This window comes from Patella vulgata, chromosome 5 (genome assembly GCF_932274485.2).
Source record: "Patella vulgata chromosome 5, xgPatVulg1.2, whole genome shotgun sequence".
In the NCBI taxonomy this organism is placed as follows: domain Eukaryota; kingdom Metazoa; phylum Mollusca; class Gastropoda; family Patellidae; genus Patella; species Patella vulgata.
The window spans coordinates 35,586,788-35,606,048 of NC_065883.2; the positions used below are offsets into that span (position 1 = coordinate 35,586,788).

Sequence of the window (19,261 nt, forward strand, 5' to 3'; positions counted from 1 at the left end):
CGTAAGTTTTGTGTTATCGTCTGTTTGAAAGCGTACCGTATCCAAGATGGCGGCGACACGCTTGATCTCAGCTCGAGTATCCGTATTCTTCACATCATAATGTCAAAAAAAAATAACAAATAGTTGATTTCTTCGACATTATCTTCGATACACCTGGCAGTAAATCATAAAAAATCTGATTCCATTTCACTCTTCATATCATAAAATTATTAGCCGTAAGTGACAAAGTGAAAATATTGGAATAATGCCAAAGTCATTGACACGGTGTGAATTTTCACCTCTGACCTATTACGTAAATACTAGAAGATCCTTTGTTGAAATGTATGTTTTTTTTATTCGATAATTGGCGAATATAACATTCCTTGGCATTGGGTGCTTTATTTTTATTACCCAATCACCATTAATTTATGAAATAAAAACAATAGAAATCTGTTGATGATATCATGTCCCAAAGCATCAAGCAGGAGCATTCCATGTCAAGTGTACACACCTCATTGACACCATGGTAACATATTCTCTTCAATTTTTCTCCAAAAGTTAGCCCCACCGAGAGAACAATTTATGTGAAGTTTCAGGTTTGAAAATCTAATGGGTCAGTTTTCTGGGCCAACCCCATTTTCGGCCAATCCAGTGGGCCAAAAACCTTCCAACAGCTATAATTTTCATCCCAACCGTCCGATTTTCATAAAGTTGGTACCAAAATGACCTTTCATTTGACATATTACACGATGTTATCAGATAATGTTTTCAAATTTTCTTTTTATTCTTTGACCTTGACCTTTGACCCTGTAAGGGCAGAAAATCTGATGACCCAATTTTTTTCTCAAAATCATGTTCTATATATCATCCACCAGTATGCCAAAAATGAAAATGGGATCTCTATGGGATCAGGGGGAAAATTAAGGCCAAAGTCTTAAGGTTTCACAATTTCAATTTTGAGCTCAATATGGCTACCATCCTTTGAGAAGACACGTTTTAAAGCATAAGAAGTTTCCTATTATATTATCATATTCAGTGGCACTATTCAGTGGCATTATAATAACAATAGCTTGAGTGTACAAGTATGGTTGAGTGGTGAGCAGTACAGTACATAATCTTCAATTTATGACTTCTAACTCATAAACTGACGTCAAATTTCACCATTTCAATCGAAATTTTCAATTCAGGGAACTTTGAATTTAATGATGTTTTTCTAAAGCCTTGCTGGAATCGGCAATCTCTTTATTTGACAGTTCATATGTCCTGCCAGTAAATGTTAGGGGATTTACTCGGAGGAGCACATCGCTGATGTCGAGGAGACACCTTTCAGTCATCTGGGGAAACCCAAAGCTTTTTGCGGGTCCGCTTGGGTGAAGGAATTTCACTCTAACTTCATGTGTGTCATCAAAGGCTTGCTCTATGTAGGATAGCCACCAGTGTCCGTCATAACGTACCGTGGCGTATCCCGCCAAAGGTCCTTCAAATCTAGGTGCCGAACCGAACCGGAAGTTACAATTCTGCGACAAAGAGACACGTTTCAGACAATGGCACGAAATTGTGCAGCTTGAGAGTACCACCGATAGTTCTGGCCTTTTCCGCTCTACCCGCCAGCTTCACTTTTTCCCAGCCGTACATGGTTTCAGTCACGAATCAAAAATTCATGTTTGTTAAGTTTTCTTTGGCAAAGTCAAACAAGTCTCTTGGTGCGATAATTTGTTTATCGTATTGGCGCCGTAGGCTTTCTTTAGTTGCCTCCCTTTTGATGGTGCCTCCCACCCCATCTGATGGCCCCTTCTCGTGGCTGGTGGCAAAAAGATGCCACTCGGCCTTCACAGCCATCGGTGAAGTAGAAAATCTTGTTTACACTTTCAAATCTCCAATTACGAGAAACACCCCAGATTTCAATTCCGTCTTCTTTTCCTTAAGAAATCGTGATTGCATTTGTGACACAAAATCGTGCCTTGACAGTTTCTTCACCTTCGAGCAAAATTCCTCAACAAAATCTTCAACCGCCACCACTTCAGTTTTCAATTCGGAACCATCAACGGTCGTCCACTGCTTAAATTGAATTTCGTCAACGTCGCCTTGTTCAAATGCGGCAAGCAGAGAATCTTGAAGATCGTCCAACTTCCCCGCACAGTTCTTGCATTGAGGGAAATAACATGCTGGTTGTGCGGGGTTACAAACAATGAGCGATATCGCATGATGATAATCATGCAAGTTCAAGTTGTTTCCGTTCAAATCAAGTTCAAGCTCACTCATTTTTGACCCAATCATCATCAACTTCACATTTTGGTGGATTGTACATACACACACACAGTGCGTTCCGCTGCTTCCTGCCAAAACACATTCATGAGGGTGCAACATCGCAAATTTTGAAAAACCTATCTTCACATCGGCATGGTCTTCTTTGAATTTTTGAAACAATTCTTTGAGATTGCACAACACAAGTCTTTTCTGAACTTTCATTTTACCATTATCACCTTGCACGGTTAGATAATCTTTTTTACCCGACATTTCGCGACTCTCAGATTTGTAAAAGTCAATAATCATGTTTACGTCGCCTTCTTGCAACATTTTGCCGAGTTTCGGATTCGGGGACGATAAAATGCCTTTTTCCAACTAAAGCTTTATTGCCTGGACAGCCATTCTTTGAGAACAACCAAATTCAGCCATCAACTTTCTCACACTCATGCTTGGAGAAAAAAACGTCATGATTGTTATTTTCTCTGCGCGGGTAGTATCAGCTTCATTATACTTCGCCTTCAGCGTGGCAAAAACCTCACATCCACTCCCGTCGCACTTTTTGGCTGGTATTTCCCCGCTGTCAGTATTACCAGGTGCAATCAAGTCCAATCTCTTTCTCACTACCCCCTCGATTTTGGCCCGTTTCGTTGCTGCGTAACGGGCTTTCCCCCATCATTTCCAGCGATTCATTTAGATTTTCTAATTCTGTCTCTAATTCAATGAAATCTACATCCTCAGCTCCTTCACTCAACGCACACTTAGTGTCCTCATGCTCAACGTCCGGCACAGCATCCTCACAGTTCCCCTGTTCGTCATCCGACGCTACACTAACCTCAGGCGGCAGTTGCGACATTCTTTTCCTACATGCGGAACATACACGGTCACCTTTCTTTACCATCGACGGGTATTTCTCAATCATTACTTTAGACACATCTCTCAAGTCCTTCAACTTCAGTTTGTCATGGCATTTGAAAGGATCTGCACAAAACTTACGAAAATACCCCTTTTTACGAGTTAAATCCATTATTTCATTCAAATTTTACTTTTTTTGATATCGAAGATGAGAATTTGATGGCTGGGGCATTCCTCGTCAAGTGTACACACTTTCCGACCGAAAATTGACAAGACATCTCAGATTTCGTTCATTTGATGTCTAATGGTGAGGTTGGATGAAAAAAGTGTAAAAACAAAAGTTCAGGCGAATCGACCCAAAAATGACGTTTTTGGGCCGACCAAATTTTTCGTAAAGTTGGTACCAAAATGATCAGGAAACCCAGACCTTCCACTTGACGTATTACACGATGTTATCAGATAATGTTTTCAAATTTTCTTTTTATTTCTTTGACCCTGTCCGGGCAGAAAATCCGATGACCCCAATTTTTTTCTCAAAATCATGTTCTGTATATCAACCACCCGTATGCCAAAAATGAAAATGGGATCATGCCCAAAAATGCTTTCGAAAATGTCACCTGGGTTGAGTCTTCATGGTTGAGTCTGAGGTCCAGTGTATGTTTGACTGGTATCCAGCATTTTCTGAGAAACGAGAGTGAATATTTTCTGTTATATCAAAAAAAGTAAAATTTGAATGAAATAATGGATTTAACTCGTAAAAAGGGGTATTTTCGTAAGTTTTGTGCAGATCCTTTCAAATGCCATGACAAACTGAAGCTGAAGGACTTGAGAGATGTGTCTAAAGTAATGATTGAGAAATACCCGTCGATGGTAAAGAAAGGTGACCGTGTATGTTCCGCATGTAGGAAAAGAATGTCGCGGGGGAACTGCCGCATGAGGTGAGTGTAGCGTCGGATGACAAACAGGGGAACTGTGAGGATGCTGTGCCGGACGTTGAGCATGAGGACACTAAGTGTGCGTTGAGTGAAGGAGCTGAGGATGTAGATTTCATTGAATTAGAGACAGAATTAGAAAATCTAAATGAATCGCTGGAAATGATGGGGGAAAGCCCATTACGCAGCAACGAAACGGGCCAAAATCGAGGGGGTAGTGAGAAAGAGATTGGACTTGATTGCACCTGGTAATACTGACAGCAGGGAAATACCAGCCAAAAAGTGCAACGGGAGTGGATGTGAGGTTTTTGCCACGCTGAAGGCGAAGTATAATGAAGCTGATACTACCCGCGCAGAGAAAATAACAATCATGACGTTTTTTTCTCCAAGCATGAGTGTGAGAAAGTTGATGGCTGAATTTGGTTGTTCTCAAAGAATGGCTGTCCAGGCAAAAAAGCTTTAGTTGGAAAAAGGCATTTTATCGTCCCCGAATCCGAAACTCGGCAAAATGTTGCAAGAAGGCGACGTAAACATGATTATTGACTTTTACAAATCTGAGAGTCGCGAAATGTCGGGTAAAAAAGATTATCTAACCGTGCAAGGTGAAAATGGTAAAATGAAAGTTCAGAAAAGACTTGTGTTGTGCAATCTCAAAGAATTGTTTCAAAAATTCAAAGAAGACCATGCCGATGTGAAGATAGGTTTTTCAAAATTTGCGATGTTGCACCCTCATGAATGTGTTTTGGCAGGAAGCAGCGGAACGCACTGTGTGTGTGTATGTACAATCCACCAAAATGTGAAGTTGATGATGATTGGGTCAAAAATGAGTGAGCTTGAACTTGATTTGAACGGAAACAACTTGAACTTGCATGATTATCATCATGCGATATCGCTCATTGTTTGTAACCCCGCACAACCAGCATGTTATTTCCCTCAATGCAAGAACTGTGCGGGGAAGTTGGACGATCTTCAAGATTCTCTGCTTGCCGCATTTGAACAAGGCGACGTTGACGAAATTCAATTTAAGCAGTGGACGACCGTTGATGGTTCCGAATTGAAAACTGAAGTGGTGGCGGTTGAAGATTTTGTTGAGGAATTTTGCTCGAAGGTGAAGAAACTGTCAAGGCACGATTTTGTGTCGCAAATGCAATCACGATTTCTTAAGGAAAAGAAGACGGAATTGAAACCTGGGGTGTTTCTCGTAATTGGAGATTTGAAAGTGTAAACAAGATTTTCTACTTCACCGATGGCTGTGAAGGCCGAGTGGCATCTTTTTGCCACCAGCCACGAGAAGGGGCCGTCAGATGGGGGGGGAGGCACCATCAAAAGGGAGGCAACTAAAGAAAGCCTACGGCGCCCGTACGATAAACAAATTATCGAACCAAGAGACTTGTTTGACTTTGCCAAAGAAAACTTAACAAACATGAATTTTTGATTCGTCCCACTTTTTGCAAGAGATGGATAGAGAACAAGCTAAACAAAGATAGGTTGCCAGGCAACGAAATATACACCCACAGCAGCTAAATCGTCCTGGCAGTCAACAAAAGTTGTCACATATTTTTACTTTTTTCGGTAATGAAACATTTATAATACATTAAAATCTGATTAAGAGTAACAACTCATTAAGTAATTATCAGAAAATCATTAGAATTTGTTAGGTTTTTATAAAGTTCTGCCCCATGCTAATGTTTAGTATACGAAACATTTAATATCATGGATTTAGCTGTTCATTGAAAATCAATATACTTGTTCGTCTCAAGACCTTCAACTCTGTGCATCAATCTGAAGCCAATCAGATGATACCTTTAGCCTCTAGAGTGTCACAAGATTTTTGAAAGTGATCAAGGGCCATAACTCTGGAAGTAATTATCTGAAATCACTGGGCTTTTTCGTCTCAACACTGTGTATAAACTTAAAGCCAATCGGATATTAACTTTAGCCTCTAGAGCGTCCACAAGATTTTTCAAAGTGATCAAGAGCCATAACTCTGGCAGTAATTATCGGAAATAGCTGAAAATCAATAGGCTTCTTCGTCTCATGGCCATAAACACTGTATATAAATATAAAGTCAATTGGATATTAACTTTGACCTCTAGAGCATCCACAAAATTTTTTGAAGTGATCAAGGGCCATAACTCTGGCACTAATTATCGGAAATCGCTGAAAATCAAAAGGCTTCTTCGCCTCATGAACTTAAACACTGTGTATAAATTTAAAGTCAATTGGATATTAACTTTAGCCTCTAGAGCGTCCACAATTGCTTGTGGACGGCGGACCCCCGGACGGGGACGACGATAATGTGGTCGTATAACCAGCGGCTGCCAGGCAGAATACGCCCACATTTTCGAGAGATGGATAGAGAAAACGGTAACAAGAAAGTGATTTTCCGACTATCAAGGGCCATAATTCAGGAAATTACAATTCAATATGCTCGAATATCGAAAGGAACTGAGATTCTTTGTGTTATAAACTTACATTTCAAGTTTCAACAAAATCGGATAAAAATTGTGATCTCTATAGGGTCCACAACTTTAATATACTATATTTTTACGCTATTTGAGAACGAACGGCAGCAATTTTGTATGTTAATTTTGGGTTGATTTTCACGAAATTCGAATTCTGTCGTCCTTAGGGTGTAACAATGATATAATAATACAGTTTTTTAAATCGTATAAAAATTATGACCTCTATAGGGTCCACAAGCTAAAAACGCGAATTTCCGTACAATCAGGGGCCATAATTCAGGAAGTTACGGTCCGATATGCGCGAATATCGAAAGGAACCGAGATCTTTGGGTTATAAACTAACATTTCAAGTTTCAACAAAATCGGATAAAAATTGTCATCCCTATAGGGTCCATGACCTTGATATACCATATTTTTACGCTATTTGAGAACGAACGTCCTTAGGGTGTAGCGGTGATATAATAATATGGTTTTTTAAATCGGATAAAAATTATGACCTCTATAGGGTCCACAAGCTAAAAACGCGATTTTTCGTACAATCAAGGGCCATAATTCAGGAAGTTACGGTCCGATATGTGTGAATATCGAAAGGAACCGAGATCTTTGGGTTATAAACTTACATTCCAAGTTTCAACAAAATTGGATAAAAATTGTGACCTCTATAGGGTCCACAACCTTGATATACCATATTTTTACGCTATTTGAGAACAAACGGCGGCCATTTTGTCCGTCAATTTTGGGCCGATTTTCACAAATTCGAACTCAGTCGTCCTTAGGGTGTAACGGTGAGATAATAATACGGTTTTTTAAATCGGATAAAAATTATGACCTCTCTAAGGTCCACAAGCTTAAAAACGCGATTTTTCGTACAATCAGGGGCCATAATTCAGGAAGTTACATTCCGATATGCGCGAATATCGAAAGGATCCGAGATCTTTGAGTTATAAACTTACATTTCAAGTTTCAACAAAATCAGATAAAAATTGTGACCTCTATAGGGTCCACAAGCTAAAAACGTGATTTTTCGTACAAACGGGGGCCATAATCCATGAAGTTTCGATCCGATACATGCCAATATCGAGTTTCATCAAAATTGGATAAGAATTGTGACCTGTAGAGTGTCCACAAACAATTGTGGATGGACGGACGGACAGGGGTGACGACAATATATGTCCACATGAAAATGTGGCCTATAAAAATTGTGACCTGTAGAGTGTCCACAAACAAATTGTGGACAGATGGACAGGGGCAACAACAATATACGTCCACAGGAAAATGTGGGCGTATAAAAACCAGCACATTCCAGCAAGGCAATGAACACAATTTAGCTCAAGACAATTATGTTAAAATGACATGTAATTCTACCAATATTTATTGATCTGAGGTTACATTATAACAAATGCATTTAGCTCAAATTTATGAATGTCAGGCATATGAAATAGTAGGTTCACTATGTCTACTGACACAACTTTTTCTGCAACTTGCATAAAAAAACATGAGATTAAAGATCGTTTTGTGATTTGATTACTTACATACAGGTGTAACAGGAACCGAGTCTATGGTAGGTGTTGTATTATCATAATTATTGGCACCATTGGTTTGTGACACTGGAAGCACTGTTGTTGTATCAAGTAATAAATTTTCTAATCTTCGACCAACGGTAGATTTTGATTTCTACAGAAAGTAAGCAGTTATGATTACACATTATTAAAACTAGAGAACCAGCAGCTGCCAGGCAGGATACGCCCACATTTTGCAAGAGATGGATAGAGAACAAGCTAAAAACAAACAGGATTTTTGTACAATCAGGGGCAATAATCCAGAAAGTTATGGTCTGAAATGCGCGAAAAATCAAAAGGGAATGAGATCTTTGGGGTATAAAGATATGTTTTAAGTTTCGTCAGAATCTGATAAAAGTTGTGACCTCTAGAGGGTCCACAACCTTCGTATTGCATACTTTCACACAATTTGCGTACAGAGAGCGGCCATTTTCTTGGGCAGTTTCATTTCAATTTTCCCGAAATTCAAATTCAACCTTCATAATGGTGGAACGGTGAAATATTTAAATGGTTTTCAAAATCGGAAAAAAGTTTTTTCGAACAATCAGGAGCCATAATCCAGGCAGTTACGTTCGGATATACGCGATTATCAAAAGTAACCAAGATCTTAGTGTGTAATGGTGCTATATTCACGTTTTTTTTAAATTGGATAAAAATTGTAACCTCTACAACAAGCTAAAATCATGATTTTTTCATACCATCAGGGGCCATAATTGAGGAAGTTACCATCCGATATTCCCGAATATCAAAAGAAACAAGATCTTTGGGTTATAAACATGCATTTCAAGTTTCATCAAAATCAGATCAAAATTGTGACCTCTAGAGGGTACACAACTTTGATGTACCAGATGTTTACCTAATTGTGTACAAAGGGCAGCCATTTTGTCCGGCAGTTTTGGTCCGATTTTCACGAAATTCGATATCAACCAAGCTAAAAATGCGATTTTTCATACAATAAGGGGCCATAATCCATGAAGTTACGATCCGATACATGCCAATATCGAAAGGAAAGGAACCAAGATCTTAGGGAGATAAACCTATATTTCAAGTTTCGTTGAAATCGGATATAAATTGTGACCTGTAGAGTGTTCACAAGGGCGACGACACATATACGTCCACATGAAAATGTGGGCGTATAAAAATATAAGTGTATCTAGAATAATAATGTATTTACCTGACTATCATTCACATCTGAATTTGATACTTCTTTCAATTTCTCTAATTCAGCAATTCTTTTCTTTAAACTATCATTTTCAGTCTGTAGTGTCTGAACCTGTCATTGATAAGAGTAGATACTTATTAACATTTTTTTAAATAATCAAGACCGTTTTATTTGCCTAAGTGAATTTGTAAATAGTTAACATCTTGTCCTATACCTTTGTTATAACCTATAACTCATGTTCATTGTCTACAGAGTACTAGAAATCAAAATGATAGGTTGCCAGGTAACAAAAGGTACATCCACAACAGTTAAGTCTGTTGTATGTGAGCAGTTCAATAACTCCAGAAGTAATAAACAAAAAATGTTGAAATTCAATAGGCTTCTGTTCTTAATATATCATGAACACCGCATGGAAATTGTGGATGATGATTTCTATTATTACCTTTTTCTGTAGTAAAAGAAACTGTTTCTTCATGTCCATATCTTTACCCGAAGAATCTAAAAACCTTCTATAGGCCAGGTCAAAAGCCTGACCAACAGTCAGCGTAATTTCCTCAGACTGAAATTGTATTCATTTTGCCAGTTTATTTAAGATGGGTTCCGAGAAAAGTATTTATCGGGTGTTTTTTTCCAATAAAAGTATGGTAATTTTGGTAAATATAGAAAGTAGAGATATCCAATCTTACTAGAAAAATACTGGATTCCCCGAAAAACACTCATGGAGCGTATACAGGACAAAAATGTAAGGGTTCCCCTAATCAACAGCCTGACGATTAGGAATTTCTGCACGTGTGTTGTCAAAGGTCACAAGCGAACATTGAGCGCTTGATGTACAAGTTGATAAACTTTATGAAGAGTTAGACATACAACACTTTCTGGGATAAAAATGGCGAAAAAAGACGTGGGTGGTGGATAATCTGAGAATTTAATTAGGATTCAATATTTGTAATAAATAGTAAGCGATTAAAGACAACATCGTCTTGTGTATGCAATGAATTCTCCTCTGTTTTCCAAGAGAGGTAAGTCACGTGACATAAACATGACCGGGTTTGATCAAATTTTTATAGCAGGACATTCCTTCGCAATTACAATGTTTGAGAAGGATTTGAAGCAAAGTTATGACAAATTAATTAGTTTGAATATGTTTTTAGTCCATATATACCATTAAATCACCCAGTTTGTACGCGGGAACCCATCTTTAACTAAATGGTGTGGTATTTATAATGATGTTATAATGGTTTATTTTCTAAGCAGCATTAGAAGACATATTTTCATCTTCTTTTTCAGAACATCAGAAAAGATTTCCACCAAATTTCATTTCTAAGTAACATAATATCAAAATATGCAAAGGGAAATATAGAAGGTTTTTACAGGGGAGCAGACCAAACATAACTCCTCATCCCAGCCATGAAAAGAATCACATTCTTTGCAGATATCTAACATTTTATTTTGAACAGCTAATTGTGTTTTGAAAGCAAGAAAGGAACTTATATGAATACTTACACATTTTTCACTCTCAAAAACGTAACAATTATGCTGAGAAGTATTGGCTGATTTGGCTATGAAAGTAAACATTCTTTTGTCCGATTTGTCATCTGCACAATAAGATATTCGATGTAAAGGGTATTGATGCATTATCATCTAGAATAAAAAATAAAACAAAGTTTAACTCCATCAAAAGATTCCAGTCACAAAAGAACTGTCCAGAAGAACTGAACAGAATGTGAGCGAGAGTAAACCCTGTACCATCAAGTAATAAGAACAAAAAAATATCCTAAATGTTGAATAATTCGGTTACATATTATTTCATAACATTACATTCGTTTCGAGGAGATGGTGTTGATGATATCAAACTGTCCGTTGCAACTAAAACAAAATGAAAACTAGTTTTTACACATTTAACTGATTTACTGATAGACCGGGAGCCTAGGGGGTCAACCTAGCTGAAAAGTGTACCAATTTTCTCCTATATAGTGTCAATGTATGTATATCTGGTATCATCAGAATATAAGTCTGCCGGGTTTCTGGTGGTGGGTGTGGTATTCCACGCCCTAAATGCCATGATCCCCAACTAGGCTAGATTAGCTCAAAAGTGTACCACACGAAAATCATACAGCAGTGTACCGTACATCTTCAGGTATTACAAAAACACTCTGACAGACATTTCTAGTGGTGGGGTACCCCTGACAGAGCTATGTAATTGCCAGACATTTGTAGTGGTGGAGTATCCCTGACAAGAGTTATGTAATATTTAGACCAAAGCTAGGCTAGATTAGCCGAAATCTGTACCACCTAAAACAGCTTTGGAGTTGTTCAGTACCACCACGCCCCAAAATGCCACGCCCCCAACTAGGCTAGCTTCGCAGACACTGTTCCCGTGTTCTAAAAAATTAGATTTTTAGCCAGGATGCGTAGGATACTAATACCTAACACGTATGGAAGAGGCGATAAACTGCGATTGCAAGAAATTGATTTTTGGGCAAAAAACATTATGGGGCTAAAATGCGTTTTTTAAAATTAAAATTGTTCCTACAACCGCAATTTATCGCTTCTTCCATATGTGCTAGGTATTAGTATTCTACGCATCCTGGCACAATTTTTAATTTTTTGGACCACAGGAACAGTGCCGACTAATCTATCCTAGTTGGGGGTCGTGGTATTTTGGGCGTGTCTGTTAGACACTGTTCCCGTGTTCTAAAAAATTAAGATTTTTAGCCAGGATGCGCAGGATACTAATACCTAGCACGTATGGAAGAGGCGATAAACTGCGATTGCAAGAAATTGATTTTGGGGCAAAAAACATTTTATGGGGCTAAAAATGCGTTGAAAAAAAAAAATTGGTCCTACAACCGCAATTTATCGCTTCTTCCATATGTGCTAGGTATTAGTATTCTACGCATCCTGGCACAATTTTTAATTTTTTGGACCACAGGAACAGTGCCAACTAATCTTTCCTAGTTGGGGGTCGTGTTATTTTGGGTGTGTCTGTTAGGGGCAACCCACCGCACAAACTGTCTGGCAGTGGTCATTCATGATTCCTGTGGTGGTACTGAACAACTCCAAAGCTGTTTTAGGTGGTACAGATTTCAGCTAATCTAGCCTAGCTTTGGTCTGGAAATTAGATAACTCTTTGTCAGGGATACTCCATCACTACAAATGTCTGGCAATTACATAGCTCTGTCAGGGGTACCCCGCCACTAGAAATATCTGTCAGAGTGTTTTTGTAATACCTGAAGATGTACGGTACATTGCTGTGCGATTTTCATGTGGTACACTTTTGAGCTAATCTATACTAGTAGGGGGGCATGGCATTTTGGGCGTGGAATACCACACCCACCACCAGAAACCCGGCAGACTTACATTCTGATGATACCAGATATACATACATTGATACCATATAGGAGAAAATTGGTACACTTTTCAGCTAGGTTAACCCCCTGGGCTCCCGCTCTATGATGGTCAACATGATAATTATTACAAACCTTGGATACTCTATCTTGAATTGTGACACCATCTACAGATATTGTCAATTCTACTTTCTGGGGTTTCTGCCCTTCTGCTCTTTTGATGTGTTTATTAAACTGAAGGGGAAAAAGTTTAATGAAATATTTTTGTGTAAATGCCAATAACTATTAAATGCACTACAGTGATTGTGTTGTTTAATATTCTTGAGACAACCTGCTATAAGGTTAATATTTCCATTGTTACCCATGGTTGTACAAGTTATTTGATAAAAATTGTCTTCAATTAAAGATACATTATGGGAGATTACTGTAGATAAAGAGCTGACAGTTCTCACTATAATATATAACCAGCGGCTGCCAGGCAGGATACGACCACATTTTCGAGAGATGGATAGAGAACAAGCTAAAAAGAAAGTGATTTTTCCTACAATCAAGGGCCATAATTCAGGAAATTACAATTCGATATACGCAAATATCGAAAGGAACCAAGATCTTTGTGTTATAAACTTAAATTTCAAGTTTCAACAAAATCGGATAAAAATTGTGACCTCTATAGGGTCCACAACCTTGATACACCATATTTTTACGCTATTTGAAAACGAAGGGCAGCCATTTTGTCGGTCAGTTTTGGGCCGATTTTCACGAAATTCGAACTCGGCCGTCATTAGGGTGTTACAGTGATATAATAATACGTTTTTTTAAATCGGATAAAAATTATGACCTCTATAGGGTCCACAAGCTAAAAACGTGATTTTTCGTACAATCAGGGGCCATAATTCAGGAAGTTACGGTCCGATATGCGCGAATATCGAAAGGAACCGAGATCTTTGGGTTATAAACTTACATTTCAAGTTTTAACAAAATCGGATAAAAATTGTGACCTCTATAGGGTCCAAAATCTTGATATACCATATTTTTACACTATTTGAGAACGAACGGCAGCCATTTTGTATGCCAATGATGGTTGATTTAGTTCACCGCCCAATATTGAGCAGTGGTAGCAGTGAACTAAGATAATACAGAGTAGCCCAGTCGGACGGGGGCGGGGGGGGGGGGGGGGGGGGGGGGTCGCTCAACGCCGCCCAACTGTATCAAGTTCATTTTGTCTGTCAATTTTGGGCCGATTTTCATGAAATTCGAACTCATTCGTCCTTAGGGTGTAACGGTGATATAGTAATACGGTTTTTTAAATCGAATAAAAATTATGACCTCTATAGGGTCCATAAGCTAAAAACGAAATTTTTCGTACAATCAGGAGCCATAATTCAGGAAGTTATGGTCCGATATGCGCGAATATCGAAAGGAACTGAGATCTATGGGTAATAAACTTACATTTCAAGTTTCAACAAAATCGGATAAAAATTGTGACCTGTATAGGGTCCACAAGCTAAAAACTTGATTTTTCGTACAAACAGGGGCCATAATCCATGAAGTTTCGATCCGATACATGCCAATTTTTGAAAGCAGCCGAGATCTTTTGGAGATAAACCTATATTTCAAGTTTCGTCAAAATCAGATAAGAATTGTGACCTGTAGAGTGTCCACAAACAAATTGTGGACGGACTGACAGGGGCGATGACAATATACGTCCACATGAAAATGTGGGCGTATAAAAACTAGATAATGTAAAGGCAATTTGCTGAAAATTTCATTCACATTGATCCACTCTGAACCAAGATTTTAGCGATTGAATTTTGGGTCTAGCCTCTATCATCATTACTAAACTCGGTGTGATAAAAAACAGTCTCGATTATCCATTTTTTAATTTAATTATCAATGAGTGTTAACCAGCAGATTAGATTCTAATCCAGATAATATTGCTGGCTAGCAATGACATCGAGAGTTGATTATGGTCTGGATAAGTTAATTAATGTCTAATTAATAATTTAAATAACATTTCAGGCCTAAAGAAAGACCCGCAATAGGTAGATTTAGCTCTTGCATGATGTATGTTTAAGTGTAATGTACAGTATCAGGACAAACCAGCCGGTGCCAGGCAGGAAACTCCCACATTTTGCAAGCGATGGATAAAGAAAAAGCTAAAAACAAAAACGATTTTTTGTACAATCAGGGCCATAATCCAGAAAGTTATGGTCTGAAATGTGCAAATATCAAAAGGGCCTGAGATTTTTGGAATATAAAGATATGTTTTAAGTTTCATCAAAAGGGTCCATAACCTTTGTATTTGTATTACATATTTATACATAATTTTCGTACAAAGAGCGGCCATTTTGATGGGCACTTTCATTTTAATTTTCCCGGAATTCCAATTCAACCTTGATTATGGTGGAATGGTGATATATCTAAATGGTTTTCAAAATTGAAAAATTGTGACCTCTACAGATCCACTAGCTAAAAATGCGATTTTTCGACCATTCAGGGACCATAATCAAGGAAATTATGTTCGGATATGTGTGATTATCAAAAGGAACCAAGATCTTTATGATAAAAACATATATTTAAAGTTTCATCAAAATCGGATTAAAACTGTGGGCTCTAGAGGGTCCAAAACCTTGATAACAGGGGCGTAGTCAGCGCTCACGCTGTCGATCGCCATTTCCGCCAATTGCGATAAAAATATAATTTTGGCGATAAAATATTCAATCTTGCGAAATTTTTGGCGATAACTTTTTCTTGCCACAAAGCTTTGATTTCCATGCTGTGCATACACGTTACAGTCTATTGCACTTGGCTGAGTCAGTTATCAATCAAATGGGTACCAATAATAGAGATATCTTTTGTCTATTAATCATTCTCGGATTAGTGTTGATTACTATTTACAGTAAGAGTAGTAATAAACTAATTAAGAGACTAAAGATTTAATTATTTGTCTTCAATTACGAATCAGTGACTTTTTTGAAGGTTTCTATATATTCAAAATGGCAGACACTGTTAATATTACTCGCTCGATTTGTTTGAGATTATTGGATTATGACGACTGTTTTATCTTTTTCTTACTCCTGTTGCCCGTATCGTTAATAAATGAAGGCAGGTTTGTTGTTCCAGTTTATAAATGCGTATATATTCTTTGGGTTGTCGAAAGTCAGTTATCATCAAATCACATGCCATGGGTCGTAGCGAAAAACTGAACAGTCTTAGTCAACGTCCGATAGAAGAAAGTCAGATTTTATTTAGTATGTCACCACCAAAATGCTCACATGATCAGCTCTCGTCCATCTAATAATATTACATCTTTGAATGTTGAAGCTTCTACAATAGGTCTGCATTTTAGGGTACCACAAAAGTTCGCGACAGAGAAAAATAGAATATGTTGAAAATTCCAATGTTAACTGCAGACTGTGCAATTGGGTTTAGTTGACAAAATATTATAAAAAAACAAATACAGATATTCATTGAAACAAATACAATGTGTAATTTAATGTTACTAAGCAATGGTTACCCAAGATGTTGAAATAGCTTTCAAAAAATGGGCTTCTTCAAAGCAGAGAGAAATTTTGTAAATTACAATATAGCATGTATCTTGAATGTAATTATATACTGAAAAGATAGGTTGCCAGGCAACAAAACATACGCTCACAGCAGCTAAATCGTCCGAGCAGTCGACAAGGGTTGTCACATATTTATTCTTTTGTAGGTAATTAGGGGAATTTAATAGACAATTTCATACAGATGACATTATAATTTCTGTTGTTTGAAGGTTCACAAGGTTCTAAAATCTAAATCTAAATGACAAGATTAGCACAACAGTTGTTTGTTATTGGATTATAATGTGGAGAATTTACTGCTTTTCAGCTTGCTGTATTATCTAAATTATGTTTAGCTATCTTAAGTTTACCTAGCTAACAGTAATGCGGCAGTGGAAAGGTCGTTTTCAATTTCAAGAAAGATTGAACAGGATGCCAGAGGAAATTTATCCAACTTTACCACCTCCTCCTTGAAGAGCGTAAAACTCAACATGGACACAGAGTGTTTTTCTTTTGTCCCAGAAAAGTTATTATTAAAACAAGTGTCAAGATGTTGCCAAAGTTATAAAGACAGATTGACGGAGGACAAGTAGTGTGTTTGTTTATGTAAGAAGTGTGTTTGTACATGTAAGAAGTGTGCTTTCAGTAAATATTGGAAAATTAATATAGAGACATGAGTATGACAAGTGCTTTATTGTGTGTTTTCATGTGTTTTGTTAAGTTTGTGTAATTATAACAATCAAATGATATTAAAATATATAAAATATCTAAATTAATTTGTCTTTTATTCATGGTGGGTGGGTAATTTTAACGCATGATAAAGTCTCCCTCTTTTGAGCTTAATTTTCCTGACATTTTTACAAAAATCTCCTGACATTTTACTTGTGACCAATCACATGTATGCCTCAAGAGGGCCCACAACTTTGATATACCAGATGTTTACACTATTTGTATTTGCGTAGAGGGGCGGCCATTTTGTCTGGCAGTTTTCGTCCGATTTTCACAAAAATCGAACTCAACCATCATTAGGGTGTAACGGTGATATACAAAAACGTTTTTTTTTTTTAAAATCGGATGAAAATTGTGACCTCTAGAGGGACCACAAGCTAAAAATGCGATTTTTCGTACAATCAGGCGACATAATTCAGGAAGTTACGATCCGATATGCCCGAATATCGAGAGGAACCAAGATATTTGGATTATAAACATGTATTTCAAGTTTCATCAAAATTGGATCAAAATTGTGAGCTCTAGAGGGTCCACAAGCTAAAACCGTGATTTTTGGGTTATCAACTTCCATTTCAAGTTTCAACAAGGGGTTTAATATGAAATAGGTACAAAATAGTACCAAATGGTTTATTGGTATGAGAGTCAAGGTTTGGACTATAATGCCTTGGAAATCGGAAGTTGGAGGCGACTAGTATGTGTCTCTCTTTTGTGGACCGATGTGAGATTGTCCGTTGTGTTAACTGGACGAGTAGGCCTATTGTGCTTTTCTAAAGTCTTGGCCAATCCAATTTCTTATCTCTGCTTTAACATTTTAAGCAGGAAATGCTCATGATGGAACTCAGTCAAGACATTCACATAACGAACATCTACACCAATTTTGAACATTCTTCATCAATTATTTAGAAGCAGATACTCTGTGTTCCAAAAGCCATGACAGACATACAGACAATTCCATTTTAACAGTCCACTGTTTTCTTCAAAAGGTGAAGGAAAAGAAACTGATGATTTTGATAAATCGCTAAGATTCAAACTAAATTTTTTAGACAAACAATGGTGTAACAGGGAACATAGACATCAAAATAATACATATATGGTCTTTGTTTCATTGTTGGATTACCATACCTTCATTTTTCTTATTGCATCTTTCACCACTTCACTACCCTTTGGTTGATCCACACTACATTCTCCCAAAAACTACAAAAACAAGCCAACAGTGAGGTTGATGCCCCCTCATGGCAATCCCAAAATAAATAGACGACATATTAATTAATTGCACATTTAACTTTTTGAAAAGTATTAAGCAATCAAACTGATCATCTGTACTTAGCCTAAGCAGAAAATGTTCATGATCAAGCTCAGTCAATGTTTTGAAGTACCTGGTAATGAAACTATAAGTTTCATCACTCTCCATCAGTTAGAATCAAAGTTATCTTGTCCCAAAGCATAGACCAATAAAATTGTTTTACTCTGCTTAGCTTTAACAGAAAATGTTAATCATTGAATCAAACTCGGTCAAGACATTCAGTGTTGTTATGTTCCAAAATCTTGACTAATGAAATTGCTTATCACTACTTAGCCTAAGCAGAAAATTCTCATCACCAAACTTAGTTGAGGTAGTGATATAATGAATCTATACCCTGTGTTTCATCCCTCTTACTCAATTAAAACCAAAGTTTTGTGTCCCAAAGTCTCAATCAATTGCTTCTCTCTGCATAGCCTTAGTGGAAAATGTGCATGATCAAACACTATCAAGGCATTCACCTAATAAACACCAATCTGTTTCACATTGAATACGAAAGTCTTGTAATATCTCTGTAAAAGATGACTGCCTTCAATGCATGACATCATATCACGTGGCGTCAATCATTGGCTCAATGGCGTGTGCATTGTTTACATACGACGTTACTGATTCGATCAGAATGGCGCCTTTTACTCATTTTAATATCTACTAAAATAGGAAATAATTTTTACCTACAAATTCTTCAAAGGTATTTATTTATTTTTCTAATACATTAAAAAAATGTTTTAGAATTTAATTTGTCAGAGGAAAAAAATTAATATTTGCGGCTCATTAAGTCGCATCAATGTCATCCTTATCAGTGACTGTAGAAGTCTAGCGAATATTCACTGCTGATCAGTGTGAATAAACACCTACACCAACCTCAATAAGGAGAGTTAATGTGTTCCAAAGTTTCGACCAATCAGATTGAAGTATCCACTTAGCCTAAACAGAAAATGCTCATCATCAAACTTAGTCAAGGTATTGATGTAATGAAACTATACCCAAAGTCTCGACCAATCAAATTGCTTATCGCTCTGCTTAACGTGGACAGAAAATGCTCATTATCAAACTTAGTCAAGGTATTATTATAATGAAACTATACACCAAGTTTCATCATTCTCACTTAATTAGAACCAACTCCAACAAAACATTCACCTAATAAACA

General features: G+C 37.3%; 1 protein-coding gene across 3 annotated transcripts in view; it reads right to left on the reverse strand.

Moving 5' to 3' along the window:
• The window catches only part of LOC126820669 (PTB domain-containing engulfment adapter protein 1), a 106,388-nt gene that overhangs the window by 42,436 nt on the left and 44,691 nt on the right, over nt 1-19,261 (reverse strand). For all 3 annotated transcript variants that reach the window (XM_050548795.1, XM_050548796.2, XM_050548797.2), the window contains exons 4-9: nt 17,937-18,008; nt 12,679-12,777; nt 10,700-10,837; nt 9,639-9,755; nt 9,209-9,307; nt 8,008-8,149 (exon numbers count right to left, since the gene is read on the reverse strand). In XM_050548795.1, the coding sequence (XP_050404752.1) occupies nt 8,008-8,149; nt 9,209-9,307; nt 9,639-9,755; nt 10,700-10,837; nt 12,679-12,777; nt 17,937-18,008 (667 nt within the window). The remainder of the gene's footprint in view (nt 1-8,007; nt 8,150-9,208; nt 9,308-9,638; nt 9,756-10,699; nt 10,838-12,678; nt 12,778-17,936; nt 18,009-19,261) is intronic.